At 39.0% G+C, this 20,312-nt stretch overlaps 1 protein-coding gene across 4 annotated transcripts in view; it reads right to left on the bottom strand.

Moving 5' to 3' along the window:
* Nucleotides 1-9,337: 9,337 nt before the first annotated feature.
* LOC126248984 (carnitine O-palmitoyltransferase 2, mitochondrial) overlaps nt 9,338-20,312 on the bottom strand; it is a 177,624-nt gene continuing 166,649 nt past the window's right edge. For all 4 annotated transcript variants that reach the window (XM_049950546.1, XM_049950545.1, XM_049950548.1 and 1 more), the window contains exon 13: nt 9,338-9,886. In XM_049950546.1, coding sequence (XP_049806503.1) covers nt 9,754-9,886 — 133 coding nt within the window. In that variant the 3' untranslated portion in view covers nt 9,338-9,753. The remainder of the gene's footprint in view (nt 9,887-20,312) is intronic.

The raw sequence follows: 20,312 nt of genomic DNA, 5'->3' as shown, positions 1-20,312 counted from the left end.
CTTATATTTTGTTTGTTTACCAACCAAGCATCATCAGAGAACCAGACGTTGTGCAGGGATCCTTCTGCTTCCCCCCGCATTAACTAAGCAGCAAAATTATGCCTATCTTCTTTCTGCTGATCAATAACAAATCGAAATTCCATACAGGTACGCACGGAAAATGCAAAATTGTACATTTTGGCAGCCGATGGATGAATGTGTGATGCTGCAGTCCAATTTCTCTTGCAGATGACAAGGGTAATAAGCAGGGGACTTGTCAACATCAGGGCATAAAGTCTTTACGAATTTCATTCCAAGTACTCAATTGGACAGTAACTATGCCATGCAGGCAGGCACATGAACAATCTATGCCAATATCAGCATTTGTGAGAAGACATGTAGTTGTGGTGAAACAAGCCAGTTGGAGTATCTGGAAAATCACTCAATAACTAAATGGGAGCAATGCCACTATTCAACAATGTTGGCAGGAAGGGGTGAACGATGGCCAAATACAGCATCAAGAAAGAAGTGGCTCTAGGCACTATGGGACTTAATATCTGAGGTCATCAGTCCCCTAGAACTTAGAACTACTTAAACCTAACTAACCTAAGGACATCCCACACATCCATGCCAGAGGCAGGATTCGAACCTGCGACCATAGTGGTCGTGCGGTTCCAGACTGAAGTGCCTAGAACCGCTCGGCCACACTGTCAGGCAAGAAAGAAGTGGTCGACCTAGAGAGATGACAGAAACTGAGGTCTAAGCAGTCATCAGAGAGGTGCTCACAGCCCTGGATTCATCACTATCATTGATCTGACATGCAACTGGTGCTTCAGTGACCACAAGGGCTGTTAATGCGTGACACACACACAAAGAGGGATGAGCCCACGGTGCCCCTTGCACCAACTACAACTGTGCTCTGTACACCAACAAGCCCATTTGCAGTCGTGTATGGTACATTTAGCCTGGAATCTCATTGACTAGAGTAAAACTGTCTTCAGTGACGAGTTTCGCTTTGAACTGAGCCCCGATGGTCAGCGACATCTCTGCAGTTGCCCCAAGCAACAGTGGGGTACCAACCTGACTGTCGCCTGCCATACGGCCCAACAACCAGAAACGATGGTCTGGGGTGCCATTTAATTTCATAGCATGACCCCTTTTATTGTCATCTGTGGCACCCTTACACCACAGGGTAATGTTGGTGATATTCTATGATCCTTTTTGTTGCCCTTCAGGGGAAGCCATCCTGGGCTTACATTTCAGCTAGACAATGTTCACAAGAGTTTCTACAGCTTATCTCCTTGCTTACCAAACCCTACCCTGGCCAGCAAGGTCACAGGATCTCTCCACAATTGAGAATGTTTAGAGTGTTATGGGCAGGGCCCATCAACCTGGTTGGCATTTTGACAATCTAAAGGGCGAATTGGACAGAAAATTGACACAATATTGCTCAGGAGATCATCCAACACCTTTGCCAATCAATGTCAAGCATGACATAAGGTGATGGTCGTGTTCATGTGTGGAGATGCTGGGGTGAACAGTACCTGCCAAGTCATCCAGGAAACTGACAGATTCGGTCAGGGTTCTGTGATAGTGTAGGAAGGCCATGGCCCCACAATCAATTACAGGCCCTGGACCAAGGGTCAGAGTCTGTCCCCCTACCCCTACCCCTTCCCCCCCCCCCCCCCCCCATTTTACAATTGTGTGTTACATTATAAGTGCATTGTCATTTCTTACCCATGCTTTTTTTAAGAATATAATTTAACCTGAAAATACAGGGTATAATTATAGTAACTATTTTACAAGTCCAAACTAAACTGAATTTATAAAATTATTTTATTTAAAAATCGGTGCACCAAATATATCCAACACAATAAGATTAAAATGAAAACAGCTACAAAAAACTAAAATTAGTATCAACGTCAGTCATAGACAATGGTTACAAAGTAAGACTTCTTAATAATAGTCTTCTGAGCTTTCTTCTTACTAAAATGATCGAATACATTGGAAAAGTCAATTCTTGGCCAATTTATTCTCAATTGCTAAATGGTTCAGACAACATTGGCCTGCTATGCTCCTGTGCCTTGTTTATTATGAGTTCGTCAGTTTACTAAAAGACCTTTGAGCCATAGACACTTTTCCTGGAATTGTGCTAAAAAGTCTAATTGCAGTACACGGATTCAAAAAAATTGCTTGAAGGTTTTTCTTGTATTTGGAGTTAGGAAGTTTCATTCGGTCCTTTTACGATTGGGAGACTGTACTATAGATGCTCTTCATGTGTAGAATTTTATCAACTAAACTGTCTGAATCTGCTACGTCTGAAGGATAAGAGACAAGATTGGTGGGTTTAACTTTCAGTTCATAATTTTTCATGTCCATGAAATCCAAAACTGGTGAAAACAGATCACAAATGTGTTCACTGCTCAGCCAAATAGTGTTGTCAAGTCTGCCATGAAAAAATCCAAAACAGGAAGGACAACTGAAGATTTGAATTCATTTGATGCTGCCAGCTGAAGAGGCTCTCGCATCTTTTCATCCGCATTGGATTTTCTTTTGATAACAAACCCTGGTGAAATGCCGACTGCCCTGGCAACTACTTCTGCTTCATTCAAAATAGTTTTCCGTGAATCTTGTAGGACCTGCATCTCATTAAGTCACCTACTTTGAGGGAAATTTCTTTGTTCTGTATAATGACATTTTTGTGATCAATAGAAATCAAGATCTTGTCAAAACGATGACATTAGGAGGCCTTTCAAAGATCCAAAGTACTTCTAGAGTCCCAAAACAGTATTTCTTGCTGGTGGAGTTAATGTGGGTACCTTATCCAGAAGGGACAGGTCTAAAACTTTGAAATTCAAAGCATAGCACTTCAAAATTGAACACGGCTGCTAGAGAACAAAGAATAAAAAATGTCAACCCTTCCGAAAAAAATTTCAAATCATCATAATTCAGTTCAGTAACAATGACACCAAATCTGTTTAGAGAGTGTGCTCAGCAGAGATAAAAAATGGCAGACTTGATTTTGCAAATATTCTCAATTGGACACACCAGTGTGTCTCACACGTTGGAGCCGTTGTCAGATCTCTGAGCATGACAATCTGCAAGCGGTAATCCATGAGCTTTTAATGTGGACAGTATTTCATGAGTCATGGTCTCGCCTGTTTTCCCCCTAATATTCACAAATTCAATAAATCTTTCACAAACTTTGAATGACTTTTTTTTCTATATTTTGAAATACATAATTCATAATGTGTACATTCTGCTCGTGGTGGGGAAATGCCAGGAGTTGCATCAACAATAATTCCATAGATGACAGACTCTTCTCTCTGATGTAAAATGGTTTTCAATAGTTTTTTCCATGTAAAGAAATACATTCAATCTACAAATACCAATATAGATAGTGAGCTTGGTCTATCATAGTTTTGTTCATCTGTTAGTTTTCTTGTACTCTGGCCAGATGTTCATAAGTTACTCCGTCATAATTTCCAATCAATTCCAATATTCAAAACATTTCTGTTGTGAACCTCACCACTCTAAGCTTTTTTGCTCTTGGAAAGCTAAATCTCTTATACTTAAGAACAAATTTGTGTCAAGAATTCTTTGAGTAATAGCTCTCCATGTTGTTGCTTCACAATCGTGTCCTCTCAATGAAGTTTGAAGTTTTCCATTCTAAGTAGTTTTTGCTTCCCAGAGCTTTTTTCATGCCTTGGTAACAACCTGTAAAGCAGGAGACCTGGGTTTGAATCCCAGTATAGCACTAATTTTCAACTCTCCTCATTGATTTCAATCAATGCCTGCTTGCAGTCAAGGTCTGTAAGTCCTTTTTGCCTTAATTCATAATGGCTGCTGCATCTAAAATGGTGTCTGTTCTTTTGGACATGTCCAAAAAAACAGACATCAATTGTAGGGTGTTTTTTGTGGAAAATCCTGCTTTTGCAAGTTTACTCTGACTTAACTTAAAAATGCTGTAAGTACACAATGAATGCTGTTTTTTGACTCACTCCACTTAACCATTAATGTATAAATTATTTATATGTTCTGTTGTTGGCTGTGTTCATGTACAGCAACGTCTCATAGAAATGTTACCCTGAAAGATCAGTTGGAAAAAGACTTTGATGTGTTCTGAAAAGCTGAGACACCAGCCCAAGATGATGCTATTTCCTGTTGACGTTTATCACTCATCGCCTGAGGCCAAGTACAAAGATCGTCCAAACTACAACTGTTGTCCCCAATGGCCATACCAAGACCTGGATTATTAGTTTCTTGACATACAGTAAGAGAATCTCTGTTGATTTTTTTGTTTCCTCGGCTTCAGTTAGCTGTTCAGCAGCCACAGTATCTTATTCTTGTGTGATTTGTTTTACACCTTTTTGGTCTGAAACCAACTGAACAACAGAGCATGAAGGTTGTCTTTCTAGGACTCTTGTAGGCAGAACTTCTTTTAACTCTTCTTTTCATTGCACTTAAAAAATATTGTAATTGTCTGACGACCTACTCTCTCTAATCTGTCGTTTTGCAACTTTCTTTTTAAAGCTCCAGATTTAGGTTTATAGCTCGATAGCTTTTCGTTGTTCTGTTATGTAATCTGAAATGAAACACTACATTCGGGCTTAAATACAGTATATTTCTCAAATTGGATCATTAGCAGAGATTAAGCTTACCCTGTCTTATCTTGTTCAAGAATATTTTCACATAAACAAAATTGTAGCAAAACAAGCACTTTTATACAAGATAGCATTATGTGAAACTTAAATGAATAAATGTCATCACTCTCAGTAGCAGGAGACAAAACTGATGGAATTCAACACAAAGATAACATGAAGCTGACAGGTTGATTGGAAGTGATGCAATGTGTCAGTTGTTAGAGCACAGAGGAAGAGGGAAAAAGCTAGACAAAAAACAGCAAAGGCAAGAGGGGTGGTTGGGGAAAGGGGAGAGGGCGTGGGGTGGTGCTGAGCCTTAAGGCCTGGCCAGACAGATCGTACCTGCCAGATCGGCTCCTGCCACAGCAGATGGCTGGTGTGTTCAGCAGCAAGGGATGCCATACAGGCAAGAGTGGCTAGCAGCAGTGACTGCTGTTGCTGTGTCAGCTATCACACTCAGGAAGCGGCCAAAACATCATGTGGCAAGACAGAGCTGCCTCCAGCCACTGCTGGCAGATGGTAGTAAAGTGCGCCAGCAGTTCCACACAGCGGGCCTACATGATACGTGCCTCATATAGTGGTGGTTCTGAATTTCTCCTCATGCACAATAATGCCAGGGTCCATGTGGCAAGCATCACTATCGATCCCTTGTGAAACCTGGACATTGAAGTAATGGAATGGCCGGCAGTGAGTCCCGACCTAAGGCCCATTGAGCATGTGTGAGACAGGCTTGACAGACGTGTTTGTGGTCATCCCTTCCCACTACACGTTCTCCAAAGAACTCTCAAGGGCTCTCATTGAAGAATGGGAATGGATACCATGGGGTGACCTCCATAGACTTATATGCAGTGTGCCACATAAATGTGAGACAGGGATAAACACTCATGGAAAGCGCACGTTATTAAGCTCTCGAAGCCCAATTAAAAGCAACCTTTATGACAGGGTGAATGGTTCTTCCCACTTTATTGTAAATTTTTGGAAAGTTCCTATGGGACCAAACTGCTGAGGTCATCAGTCCCTACACTTACACAATACTTAATCTAACTTACCCTAAGGACAACACACACACCCATGCCAGAGAGAGGACTCTAATCTCCGAGGAGTGCAGCCGCGCGAACCATGGCAAGACGCTATCCCGCATGGCCTCACTTTTTTTTGACACCTCTCAGACATTTCAGTTCTGGTTATGTAAATCAATGAGATGTAATATTTTGTTGTTTACTTAGTTTGTGAAAAAAGGTATGATTTCGTAACATATCCAGTTCTCAATTCATGTTCTCCTAATTCTTTTGAGCAGTGTATGAAAGCTCATGGAAGCAGATTATACATCAAAATTGGGAATTCCCTAACTGTTAAGTATGACAGCCGTATTCAAGCATTTATAATCCTTTATATTAATTTTGTCAAGTTTTTTATTAGTTGCTCAATGAAGGCTATCATCCAGTCCAGAAAAATTAGGCTTATGAAAGTATAATAATAAACTTGAGAATCAAACAAGTGTTATGGCTGGTCCCAAACTTCAATTATGAATATCTCTTAAGTTAATTAGTTTCCAGCAAATCAAAACAAGTTCCCAGGAAGAGTGGAATGAGTGATTTCTACATCAGATTCCGTATATTAGCTCAGTCTAAATTTCCTGTCTTGTATAGTAGTAATGTTTTCAGTTGCTATTAACTGTTTAATTAATATTATCTACAGCCAAACTAACTACACTGAAAGGAAAAGCCAAAATAAATAAATGTAGTATACTCACAGTATATGTAATCACGTCCAGCTGAAATATAAATGGAAAAAAATTAATTATTTGGCAAGATTGAACTATTACAAGTGGTATCAGTTCCAGCTTGCTTTTTTTATAAGCTTTCTTGTGTTTCAATGTAACACACCTCAGGGAGCCCAGGCAGCATTGGGGGTTTGGTGAACAATGGGCTGGCCAACATCATTAGTCTGCTACCATTAACTATTTACATACGTCAGCAACCACCATTAAGGCAGAGATTTCACGGGGTGCAGTTACTGGCTTATTTGTGCAGATTTGAGGACAGTTAAACATTCAATAAGAGAGAATACCTCGCCATCAACTTGAGCTATTCTGAGGTGGTGAACAACTATTGAGATGAAATAGTTAACTGCGACAGATCTCAATTTCATTTTGCACACCAAGGCTTGCTGATGTATGTAGGACTCTTTGCATCAAGATGCATTTCCTAAGGTACTGCTGTAAACTTCATATAACCCAAAGATCTGGCTGCAAGCAATCACAATAGCAGCTTGGATTGGCAGCAAAAGAGTATTAAAACCAAACAGTCTTTGTATTGTCACATGCATTTCTTGCAATAAAGGATCACCACCTACATACAATTTGATCTGTAAAAAAAAAAAAAAAAAAAAAAAAAAAAAAAAAAAAAAAAAAAAAAAAAAAAAAAAAAAAAAAAAAAAAAAAAAACAAGAACACAAGTTCTTGTTTATGATGAGATATGGCTTATGGAAAGCAAAGGATTACATCCTGCTTAACTGTGAGTGATTCATCAGCAGGGACTGGAACAGCTCATGTGTTGTTGCATTCTCGTATCTCAGATCATCAGGATGGGAGAGCGCACAAAGCTGTCAGTAGCACAGTGTGGACAAGACGGCTGTTCCACACGTCAACAGGACCACCATCTCGAAGCACCAAGTGCTAGTCAGGCATCTTGATTTGTCTAAGACTACAACAGAATGGACCTGTGTATGCCAAGTGTTCTTTTTCTCAGTCTGTAGCTGAACTGAACTCAGTCTTATAGTGTTCTCGTGCTCTTTGTCTTCTTTTCCATGGTGTACTCTTATTGGTTAATCCATTGTATGTTCTCCAGATAATGGAGTGTGGTGTTACAAACCTAAACACACTGCAATAATTGTTGGAAGGATCCAGGCCAGAGGAGGGAACATTGTAGTCTCGAGGAATGTTTTCATGGCATTCCCTGAGTAATATCGTCATTCTGGAAGGCATATTGATTAACGTAAGTATGGATCTGTCCTTGGGGACCATGTCTATCATTATAGGCAGTCTGTTTTGTCCCAGCACAATGGTATCTAACAGAAGGACAATCCAATGTGTCACACAACTCACAGTGTACGTGTGGTTCGAAGAGAACCAGGATGAGTTTCTCGTACTCCTCTGGCCACCAAACTCGCTGGATTTAAATCAAATTGAGATTTTGTGAGACCATCTTGATCAGGGTGTTCGCACCCTGGATCCTCAGCTGAGAAACCTAGTGCAGCTAGCCACGGCACTGGAGTCACATTCCTGTTGGTAACTTCCAGAACCTCACCGATTCCCTTCCTGCAATTCTCGCAGCAGCCCGCAAAGCAGAAGGTGGTTGTTCAGGCTTTTGACCGGTGACTGGACAATGTAGAATCACTTGTGTATACAGTTACTTCACTCCTAAGCGCACATGGACAAGATGTTGAGTATTAGTGCATTTGATTATGGCAAGTTTATTGACAGTTGAACACATGTAGTACTCCATCTCTGGGGTCAGGCTTTACAGTATTATTGTGTCAAGAATGAACTGCAAGTACCTCGATATGGAGAAAAACCACCAGAGTACAATGGTGTGTTCAACAACATGTTGATGATAGAGGTACTATTGGCTGTAGCAAATTATAATGGCACAAATGGGCCATGAAACATTGAAAATCTTCCAGGATTTTCATCTGGATGAGCCTGTATCACTGGCGCAATATTTTGTTGACCTACCTCACTGACATCGTCAGGTGATACTGTTGTATTGAGCTGTTGTGGAAGCTGCTTTCTTTTCATACCCTCAGTATCCATTCCCTGTGGTCCAGCCATCTGTGCATGGTCATACTGGATGGCACAGACAATGTTGAAAACCCCAGTTGTACATGCTTCTACTCCTTCATGACGCTTTTTAAATATATTATAATTACAAATGTCTCTTTACAAGCTGTTGTTCTCTTCATCCTATTCGAGCCATGTACCACACAGTTCAATTTCAGGAGGAGATTGCTTCTGTGCATAGCTGATAGCTGACATCATAAGATTCCATCATTATGAAATAGATGAATGGGTAATCATTCCCAAATAAACCAATAGCCTCATTGTTGATTCCAGAGGGAGAGGGAGGGATGGGGGGGGGGGGGGGGGAGAGGAGAGGGAGAGGGAGAGGGAGAGGGGGAGAGAGAGAGAGAGAGAGAGAGAGAGAGAGAGAGAGAGAGAGAGAGAGACCTTAACAATCATAATGCAATTGTATTTTTCATAAAAGGACAACTGATAATGAGTCAAAGCCCTCGAAATTTATAGAACCATTCAAATAAAACTTTTATTATTCAATTAAAAATATAGTGAAAGTCCTTATCAGTCTACAGATCCACATTGCGGAAAATATGGGCATGTTAATCAATGTTTTTGTTTAGTCCCACTTCTAAAAAAAATCTGTGTGTGTGAAAAATATGTCAAACACTCATAAATAATTACAAAAACTGGGTTTCTTGCAGTTTTTGCACACTTAACTGAATCAGATGAGCCAGACATAGTCAGAACCCAGTTTATTTAGCTACCGGTAAATTTTTTATCACATACATTGTAATAAAGGTTTCTAACATCCCCCCCCCCCCCCCCCCCCCCTCTCTCTCTCTCTCTCTCTCTCTCTCTCTCTCTCTCTCTCTCTCTCTCTGTCTGTCCTTTGTTCATCCAAATTAGTAACCTCTCACACTGACAAAATACTTTTCATGATTATGTGAAAATTTACATGATATTAATTACATATTACATTGTTTCCACACTGACTGGACTTCCACAATCACTGCTGTATATGGTGTCAGTTCTGTGGACATTTTACTCTTACATTAAATCACCAGTTCTCACATATTATGAAATTCCATCGTTTTTATTCGAATAATATGATGGAACTAACAAATCAAAGGTAACAAAACAGACAGAAAATACCAAATAAAAGCATTCATGAATATTTTCTATCCTCTAATCAGACAAAACCAACTACACAAAGTAAAAAATAAAAAAATAAAGAATTCCTTCTCAATACATTAACACATTAAAATTATAAACTGTACAATGAAAAATATCTTACTGCAGAACTTATTAAACAGATATTGAACTGGTAGGCAACTATTATTTACTCTTAACAAGAACACTATAAATGTCTTCAAATGCTGTCTTCAGGCAAGAAACAAAGTCTGAGCCGTCTCTCTCTTGAGCATATGTAGTTACAACACTTCCAAGACGATCATCAGAAATGCTATACCTGCAAAGATTAATTCAATGAAGTCATTATAACACAAAAATAAATGTATCAAACAATGAAAAATCCAGGATGAAATAATGACAATATTATGAAAAGGGAAGACCGCTGCTCCCCATATAGAGATGATGTTGAGTCACAAGTAGGCACAACAACAAGACTGCCATACATATTAAGCTTTCGGCTAAAAGTCCTTCTTCTAAAGTAGACAAAACACACGTGCACGCCCACGCACACACGCACACGCACACATGTGACCTCTCTCTCTCTGGTCACTGAGGCCGAACTCAGTGGCCAGGGACAGTGGTCCATACTCTAAATTAGTACTACTGTACCATTCATGTCAACATGATACACTTTCACTGTGTTCCCTCATCCTTCTGTAACTTTCCTTAGGTTCTGGTCCACAGCATTGATAAAAGACCTATTCATGTAGTTAGTTCATTAATTAGTCAGTTAAATGTCCCATAGTCATATTCATGATAAACATTATAATGTGGAATGTTGAACAAACAAATATAAATACGGCCCTTTAACCTGTTAAATGGGTAGTTCATGCACGCACACCTCTTCCTCAATAGGCAAAATCTGCCAGTGTGTCCTGGTGTGGTTGTGGTGGTGGTGGTGGTGGTGGTGGTGGTGGTGGTGTGTACTTTTCTCACACAAACGCTTTCCTTCACATTTTCGTTTTTAAATGTAAACTGATATTGGTTGGGAATGAATAAAAAAAGCTGCAGAAGTTAACAAAAATTATTTCCATGACATTACAAGTCTTTTCAGTGTGTAATATTTTAAAGCAAGGTGCTGCACACAGGGAAACTTTGCGCCCTCCACACCAGTACAAAGTTTCTTTGTGAATGTCTCTTCTCATGCACACCATACAGCTACTTATTGGTCTTTCCTTTGTTGTGGGCAACAGAAGGTCAGGAAAATACCTGGCTGCAAGGTGTGTTACTTTCTGTGTTCAAACTGGACATCCTACAGATGATACTTGTTGCGATTAAGATATGGCCAACTGTTCACAAAGACTAATCATGAAGCTCATTCTACTTTGTTCACCACCATTCTTCTTGTACACAATGTATGCCCTGAAGCATGCAATGTTCAACAAGTGGCAATACAGCTTCTGATTATATTTTTTTCAATTGACTCCTGGCCATCTGGTAACTTTGCAACTGAGAATTACACCAATCCACACTTCCCATATCCTTGTTGTAACCAAAACCAGCATGTGGCTTTTGAATGATTCCCTTCTTTGAGTTTACATCTAAAAATCTATCATCATGAAGGTGCTGACCATAACAATGCCTCTTTTGTCCTTCCGTTTCATTACCATCTGTTTGCATCTGTACCCTGGTATGTACACTCATTTCTGCAGTTTTTTCTTTCTTACAAAGGCAGGGAACCCCTTCCTGTCTTGTCACATTGTACTGATAATGATGGTATTATTGCTGCTAAGTTAGCCCACCAAATCTAGACTTGTTTACCAGTTGTCAAGAAAAATGCAGTGGCCTTTCCTGAGTAGATCATGTGGATGCTCTAAACAATTCAAGAGCTTATTGTTTCCTCTGGATAGTGGCTACCACAATTAGTGTCCTTTCCAGTGTAAACAATAAAGTCCCATACATACCTGGAGCTGCTTTCACAGGCTTCATAAAATTTTATGCCAAATATGTTGCACTTTGATGGAATAAACTGCCTCCATCCAAGCCGTTCTTTCCAGAATAACAATGATTCATCAACAGTGATGTTCCTTTCTAAGATGTATACTGAATTGAATTCATGCCAAAGATGCTCCATAATCAGGTGAATTGTGAATAGTTTACTGCTGGCAGTGCCTAGTGGATCATATAAGGTATAGTCAGCAAAGTGGAGGAGTTTCAGTAAAAGATAAAACCATTTTTCACTCATCAGTTTCCTGAAGAAAGGTATGTCAATTTATTCTCTCTCTGAAAAGTAAATCCTGTGTTCGAGAACACACCAGGCAAGTTGGAATGTTCTGTCTGTACTAGTGTTTTAGTGGTTTTGAGGTAGCAGACCATCAGCATCAGTTCAGCATCAATCTGTGGTCAGTGTAGCTGTTATCAAGATGGCTCTACACTGAAATGCAGAAGTGAGCTGGTACACCTCATGTGGTAGTCACATTACATTTCATATCACCAAAAGCACATCTTCTAGTATGGGAGGCAGTATAACCTGCAGGAAGTGTGAGTTGCTCCACCTGCGAGATGCTGGGTAAGGATGATTGGTCCTGTGTAGGTGTCGCCAACAATTCCTGACCTCAGTGTGTGTGACACTGTTTCATTAGCCTTAGACAATACTTGTATGATTCAGAAATGCAAAATTCAATACACAATGACAAGAAAAATACTAGAACTTCAAATAAAAAAAATGACAGTTGGCAGATACTTTCATAAAAACATACTCATCAACACAACAAACAAACATTACAAACTTACACATCAACCTATTTGCTTAGGTAAATTTTAACAGTAATGTTGTTACTGCAATGTGCTAACTTACTTGGTGACCCTCTTACTGTTATTTTGGTTTCTTCCTGTCATAATATTCATTCATTAGACTCTTAACATACTTACTTACAAAGCACTATCAGTTGCAATATTGGGATTATTTGAGTAGTTGATATTTTTCGTGTTCCTGTTTTTCACAGATTGAATCACAGTATCCTTAAGGATAATGTATTCTATACATCTCTGTCAGCAGTTTTTGTGTTCATCTTTTTATGTTCTGATGAAAAATGTTTATATTTTCATGTTAGCAGAAGCTGAAATCAAATATTCACTGTACACATTTGGTGGTTTAATTTTCAGACTTTCTTTTTGAGGCCACTCTTTCAGTTGCTGCAAATTATTTCCTCACACACTAACCTTTCTTACAAGGAACTGAATGGTCCAATCCGACATGTTGAAACCTACCCTAAAATTTTTCACACAGGAAGGACACACCGAAAGACATTCACTGTCAAAATCTTAGCTGCTAAAGGTAGACTGCAAGTATTATTATTTTTTTAATGTTAAAAGTTACTCATTTTTGCTACATGATGAACTGCTTAGAACTCCTTCATGGTGCATGAATTGGCAAATAAGCAGATGCAGCCACAACAATAAAAGTAGTGCCATATAATGTGAAGTCCAAAGTGCTTACACACAAATTTTAAGCACTGAAACCATGCCAATCATATTTCAAATCATTAAGTTTGGAAAACTTTCACTTCATATTGACAGCTACACTGGACCATATATAATTGTTACACAAGTGACAAGCAGAAGAAAGAAAATCAAGGCCTACACGATGTTGCACTACAGACAACTTCCATCAACTGGAACTTTAATTTGTTGACATGAAATATTTTATAAAAATTCCTGTAGCACATTTCCTATGATAATTTTTTAGTAATGTATGTTTTACTAACAATAAAACAGTTCCTTCTTTATCCCCTTTAGTCATCACAAAAATGTGAAGTGTGTATCGGATAATGAGAACAAACATTTTCCTTACACTAGGCACACCTGTTAAATGAAATATGAATGCATTCAATCACTTCACTGTAATTAATAGTTTTATTTAGATAGAACTGGAATGGAGTTACAAATGGTCGTGGCCATTGTTCTCCATATTGTACTGTGTACCACACATGCATGATCAAATTTGTAACATGTGGTGATGCAAACGGACAATATAAAAAAAAGACTCAAATTTAAAAATACTGTTCGCTGATAAACCTGAAATGACGAAGAGCTGTCAGACGTATTGTCAGACAGTTTTCTGAAAAATGCTTTATACTGTTGAAAAATTAATTTATGGAGAGGCTGAATCACTCGTTAGTTCCATTTGGTATCTGAATTATATTAACAACTTAGTGTTGTCGTCCTGAAGAGATGATGTTATGTCCAGTCCAAGAATCCAACAAAAGTAATGAATTATTTTCTGTAACTGAGAAAGAAATTTTTCAGATGCAATACTGAAAATTACTCTCTCCCATTTTTTCAGATTTTTCTACACTGATTACAAGATTTTTAGAACCAAATGGTCATTTTTTTAAAATTGTGGTCTTTGCCTGAAGAGAAATATAAAACTGTGGAAACAGTAATACAATGATAATTACCACTGGCATAGTTGCGTATGAATGTGTCATAGCATTCTTTGACCGCAAAAGCAGCTTTGTGTTTTTTTTTTGCTTGAAATGATAAAGTGTGGTTTGCACGCAGTTCTTGCACAAAACCTGACTAATAGGCTTTATACACAGCATTTTACGGGATAACAAGAAGCTTTGACTTTACATCAGTTATGAATCTCTCTGTAGTAATACCTATTACTCCAATTTTAGGGGATAACAAGAAGCTTTGTCTCCACATCAGTTACAAATCTCTCTGTAGTATTAGCTATTAATGACATCTCTTGTATATGTTTACTTGATGTAAACTTCATAATTTTGCAACTTCCTTTACCATATAATTTCCTGTTTAGCCAGGTCGAACAAGCCTATCTTGTCTTTCACACTTTTGCATGCTTCATTTTCGCATGTATTTCATATTATGTATAAGTCTTTCTTCCTTTTACACATTATCATGTTCAGATTTCATGAAATGAAACTAGCTTTGCAGACAGCTTAACCTTAAGCATTTTCTCCCCCTTCATTTCATAAAAAAAAATTTACAGCCTTTTCTTTGTCACTGAAAGCTATTACTCTCCATGTTTTCTTTGAACTATGAAGGTACTGATTTTTGCTCTGGAGTAAATAGCATAATGATCATTATTCAAATCACAATACACAGAATCATGGGATACTTCCCGTTTCATCTAATGTTTCCACAATTTCTAATAAAATGTCGAATTCATTCAAATGAATGTCCAAGAAATTAACTAATTAGAAACACATTTGTAGGTTTTTGGGAGAAGTAGGCAATTCTGATAGCATGCCATGTTCTCCATATATCATGTTTCCAAGGTTGTAAGCATTAACTGGATTCCATATTACCGAGAATCTCTGGAACCTACATAAAGGCAGATGCAATTAATAAGCAGACACAAAGAAAAACACAAAGAAAATTAATTATTTTTTATCATCACTGTTAATACTTAGTGATATCACAAAGGCAACTGCTAATTATTACAGATATTAAACTTAGAAATTCAAGTGAATAGTATCTGCGAACAATGGTGTCAGAGAAACTATCAATGGAAACTGAAATTCATTTTACAAATTATGATCATGTTGTGCCATGTTACCTGTTCACTAGAGGTGGAAAAATTCATTCATGCTTGGGAACTAGTTCACTGGTGATCGCTCTTTTTTGGGAACTCTTCATTTTTACTCGTTCACCGTTCATTTGTGCATGGTATATAGTTCTTATGAAAAATTGAAAATTAGTAGCATAGGTGAATGAAGATGGAAGGTGCCAAGAGGGGCCACTTGCCTCCCCTCTGGAGTACAGAGTTTTTATTCGTTACAGAATTCTCACACACTTTTAGAAGTAATTTTTGTGATTCTGCAAAACCTCTTGTTTAGCCAACTGTAGCATTATGAAGCTGATCACAGTGAAATAATATAAGATGGCGCACGAAAATCCGGCCCTGAGTACAGACTGCTCACCAATTACGCACGATTTGTTGACCACTACAAGCAGAATAGATAAACATGTAATAATTAGGCAGTAAAGAAATAACAAATAATCTAATGAAAACAACAACTTCGAAACAATAGATGACGACTGGTAGGCAGCAATGAGGAGCTAGTACTCAGGACGATTTTTCGTGCTCCACCCTGTACCACTGAACTAATACTGTAGAGGTTATCGTATTCTCTTTCCAAAATATAACACCAGACACTCGATTATGGAGTGCGGGCTTCATTTGGTTGCAAGCCTGCCTGCCTTCCATAACAATGAACATGCTGTTTTACCTTGGATAAAAAAAAAAAAAAAAGACGGAAAATGGCCACTCGTGTGTGCCGTGCCTTTGCATGTGAAGTAAGCTGATATGCCCTTATGTTATCTGAAAAGATGTATGTATTACATGCCATGTAAGTTTTATGTAATTTACATAATTATAAAATACATGTTAATTACCAGTCGCTGAATAGAATACGAATAGAACCGGAAGTTCAGAGTTCAAAAAAAGGTTTGAAACAGATCTATAATGGGTGCGTGCAGTGAATGAAACAAACATCAACTCGATACTGAACTAACTAGGAGCAGTCTGCCGTGGAACTGCAGCGAGTGGCCACGTGAAGGAGGATGAGTCCAGCCAAGGGAGACTGAGGCCAAGACAGAGACGGAGACAGACATGAACGAGACTGGAACGAGACTGGCCGACAGGCCATTGCCGGAACGAGACCAACTGTTTCCCATTCCGGGTAACTATAAGTGGAAAGCTGCAACTGAAGTGAACTATGAAAGACCGTTTCTTAGAATTCGTTCCTCGCTCCTTATGTTGATTTTGGTGAACCATTCCTTTCAACCCATTATTTTGTGAACAACCCATCTCTACTGTTTACCAATATGTGCCTGCTGTGTTGCGCATATCCTGTCTACTATAGCTCTTCAGTAGGAGTGAACGTTTCTCCAGCTTTCTGGCAAGCTACGAATTTGGCAAATTCAACATTTTTTTTTTTTTAATACTTGCAGTGTGGCTTAGCAGCTAAAATTTTTGACATTGAGTTTCTTTTGGTGTTATTCTTCCTGTACAAAATGTTTCAGGGCACGTTTTGACATGTCTGATTGGACCGTTCCTTTGTTAGTTTCAAAATTGTACATTATTTGTACCTTACAAAACTGCTCTGAGACTCTTCACACTTTGCAGTCAATGCTGTGTTGTCATCTTTCCATTTGTGTTGTTTGGTGTTAGGGATAGTCCCAAAGACAGAATTCTTAAGAAAATCTTTTTCAAATCTATAATGATAATGAGATAACCAGGCATGCTTTTAGGAGGCAAATGAAATGAGTTAAAAAAATAAATAAACAAATGAAGTAGTGGACACAAACTTGTGGTTTTGCATTTACAGTGTGTGACGTTTAACACTAGATCATGAGCAGATACAGCACCACAACAGGTCGAATGGTAGAATACACTTCCTCTAGATAATATGTTCTCAAATCATGCAGATGGCCAGACTTGGAATTCTGAGGAGTGGCTAGTTATATTAGTGCTTTAAGTGAATAACTCAGACTTACAAGGAAGCCGTTGAGTGCAAGGTCGCAAATGACCAATAACATTTACGGCATTCAACGCCCCACATATTGTCTACGATGCAACCACAATATCGGCTGCTAATGGCAACAGAGAGCGGGACTGGAGGTATCCAATGGTGAGCACAGCATGAGGCTACAGAGCATAGTTGAACTGCTTAATTGACGAGTAACTCACAAGAGTGCTAGTGGTGTTGATACAAAACAGAGAAATCGCAAAGATAAACAAAGCAAACATTGCATTATGTCCACAACGATTATGATATGTGCTTAGCAAGTGAAACAAGTATCTAACCATGTAGTTCATCATCCTCATTGGACAGGGAGCCACAAATCCTGTCTCCAGTGAAACATAGTGAAGGACAATTGTTGTCCAAGAGCAGGTACTAAACACAATTACGTACATGGAAAAGAGCAGATTTTGAATAAGTCCACAGCAATATGACCATGTAGTGCATAAGAAAAACTATGAAAATTCTATGGAGGACAAGATGCATGTGTTACAAAAATTGGTATTTGTGCATTTCAAGGATGCTCCATACAGATTACAGGATGCGCATGTTATGCACATCAGATTGCATGTGATTTACATTTCAGTGATTTAAACAGAAGCAGTGGGTGGTTGCATAACTTCAGACAGTGCTACAGAATTGGAAGACGTAAGATAATGAAATTTCAATGAAAGTATCAACTTTATGATGCACAGTAAACTGCAGAGTCGGCTCGAAAATTTTCTGAGGAGATAAACAAACTTATCCTATTGTTCAGTAAGGAATTTTGTTCTCAGTTCTGATCAACCCGAATTTGAATAGGAAATATATATATGAAAGGAACCCTGGAGATTAGAGGTACCAAGAGAGTTGTATTAAAATCAACTAACATCAGTGCCTTGACATATTCATATACAATTATGCTGACTATTAATCTGGGTGGAAAATTGGCTGGAAAGTTATTTATTGTGCTGTGAGAAGCTGGTGGTGCTTTGCCCCTAATGATTCTTCCTCACATGCACGATCTTGCATGGGTGCTAGGGAATATTTGGAATATTTATGTCACTCATAACAAGAGTGGATAAATGGGTGTATGAGTATTGCTTTTGGTCAGTACCTGGTCAAAATAACTTGCTTATGCTCGTTTCCTGGTCTGTGTATAAAAATCATACTCCTTTAGAGCAAATTTATCACACTAGAAAAAATGTGACATTGCAATTCATACCACCTGGAACCACTGGACAAATTCAGCCTCTGGATGTTTGTTTCTTTCCATGACTATAAAACATATAATCTAACTATCTGCAGCTACACCTTAAAAGATAGCCAGTTTCATGATAATCTCCACAACAGAATGTTTCACATTTGGTTGCATGCCATCATATACCATAACTTATCACCACCCTGTTACACCAATATGGATTTACATGCATTCATTAAGAGTGGATAACTAGCTGAACAGTTTGCACGGTTTCTTAACTCCCAAGGAGTTCACCTTTGATCTTGATGGTGCAAACCTTTGTGATAACTGTGACATGCCATTTTTCCATTTGGTGTTCATGATGCAAGTTAATGGTTTGTTTTGAGCATTTCTTTAATGTCGATGATGTCCATTTTGTGAAGTGTAATACACACATCCCGTAGAAGGTTGATCTCTGCACCTCACTGACACTCATTCTTGACAATCATTTTCTGTCACCCTCCTGATGCGTGTGGTGAGTCATTAGCAGCTAATATTTTTCGCATGATAACTTAACACAACACTTTCAAATCAGCCTTACTAAAGACTGAACTCATGAACTCGCACTCAAGAGGTTCCGTTTAAGTCTGGACGGCAAGTGGATCTAACCATTAACTTTTATAGATGTAGTTGAGCATGGTAATTACTTTCAACCTATTGAAAACAGTACTGAAAGAAATAAAGTTTCATGCAACAAAATTATACTGGTAACAGCACTGTCAAGTTTATCACACAAATGTACACATCAAATGAAGTCATTTCTTATTCATACTAAAATGTAGACTTTCACGGCCGGAAATATCATGTCCACTATAATTATCCGAGCTGTTATGCCATGGTCGGTTGATGAATTCTGTGGTGATTCCCAACGTTTCGTCTCCGACTGCGGGAGACATCTTCAAGGGGGTCCGTAGCTCGATGGAAGGTCCAACACACCCACTGGCTCGCTACTGACTGCCGCTAAATTCCGTGTCCGCGCACTCCTGTGCCGCAGCGTGACGTCACGTGTTTTGAAAACGTCAGTGCAATTGGCTGCTGTCCGTCGCCGTCGATCGCCATTGCCATCACCCAGTAGTGGACGGGTGGTACACCTCTTCTGTAATACCAGCATCCATATACCGTTTAATTTCACACTCTCCTCCTTTCGGTTGAAATTATTTGGGTGTTTAGCGATTTCGATTGCCTCCCTGTAGAGCCTTTCGTAATATCCGCTTGTGGCCGCTAGTACTTGCGTCTCCTCGAAACGAATATTGTGGTTCCCTGGCTGGAAAGCATGCTCCGCAACAGCTGATCGTTCCGTTTCTCCTCTTCTACAATTTACCTTGTGCTCTTCCAAACGTTTAGAAACAGTTCTTTTGGTGGTACCCACATAAACATCACCACAGCTGCATGGGATCCTATACACTCCAGGTTTTTCCAATGGTTTGCGAGCATCCTTGGCAGGCTTAAGGTATTCCTGTATCTTCCTGGTGGGCTTGTAAATTACAGTAATATTCCGCTTCGACAAGATCCTCCCTATTCTTTCCAGCTGACAAAGGAAGCGCAACGGTGGTTATGGATGTGGCCGACTATCAGAGTAAAATTACTGATCTACTGGATCCACAAGCATATAGGAAGCTGAATAAGGACCCCACTAACAACGTTCTCAGAACTGTGTCGAGGTTAATAAAAAAGTCCTCCATTGAAGAGAGTGTACAGAAAGGTCTCTGCAATTCAGTTGCGCTACCACCGAGGCTTTATGGATTGCTCAAAATTCATAAAGAAAATGTGCCGTTAAGACCGATACTAAGTGCCATTGGTTCGCCCACCTACTCGTTAGCCAAGTTTTTGACTACGCTGTTAAAACCATTTCATCATCAGCAGATTGAATGGCATAGTGGTCCAGCCGGAGGACATATTGGTCAGCTTCGATGTGGTATCGCTGTTTACCATGGTTCCACTTAATGATGTATTGGAACAGCTGGATCAAATTTTTCCTGCCGATACTTTAG

Source organism: Schistocerca nitens, chromosome 3, assembly GCF_023898315.1.
Source record: "Schistocerca nitens isolate TAMUIC-IGC-003100 chromosome 3, iqSchNite1.1, whole genome shotgun sequence".
Taxonomy (NCBI): Eukaryota; Metazoa; Arthropoda; class Insecta; order Orthoptera; family Acrididae; genus Schistocerca; species Schistocerca nitens.
This window is presented reverse-complemented; position numbering and strand designations above follow the sequence as displayed.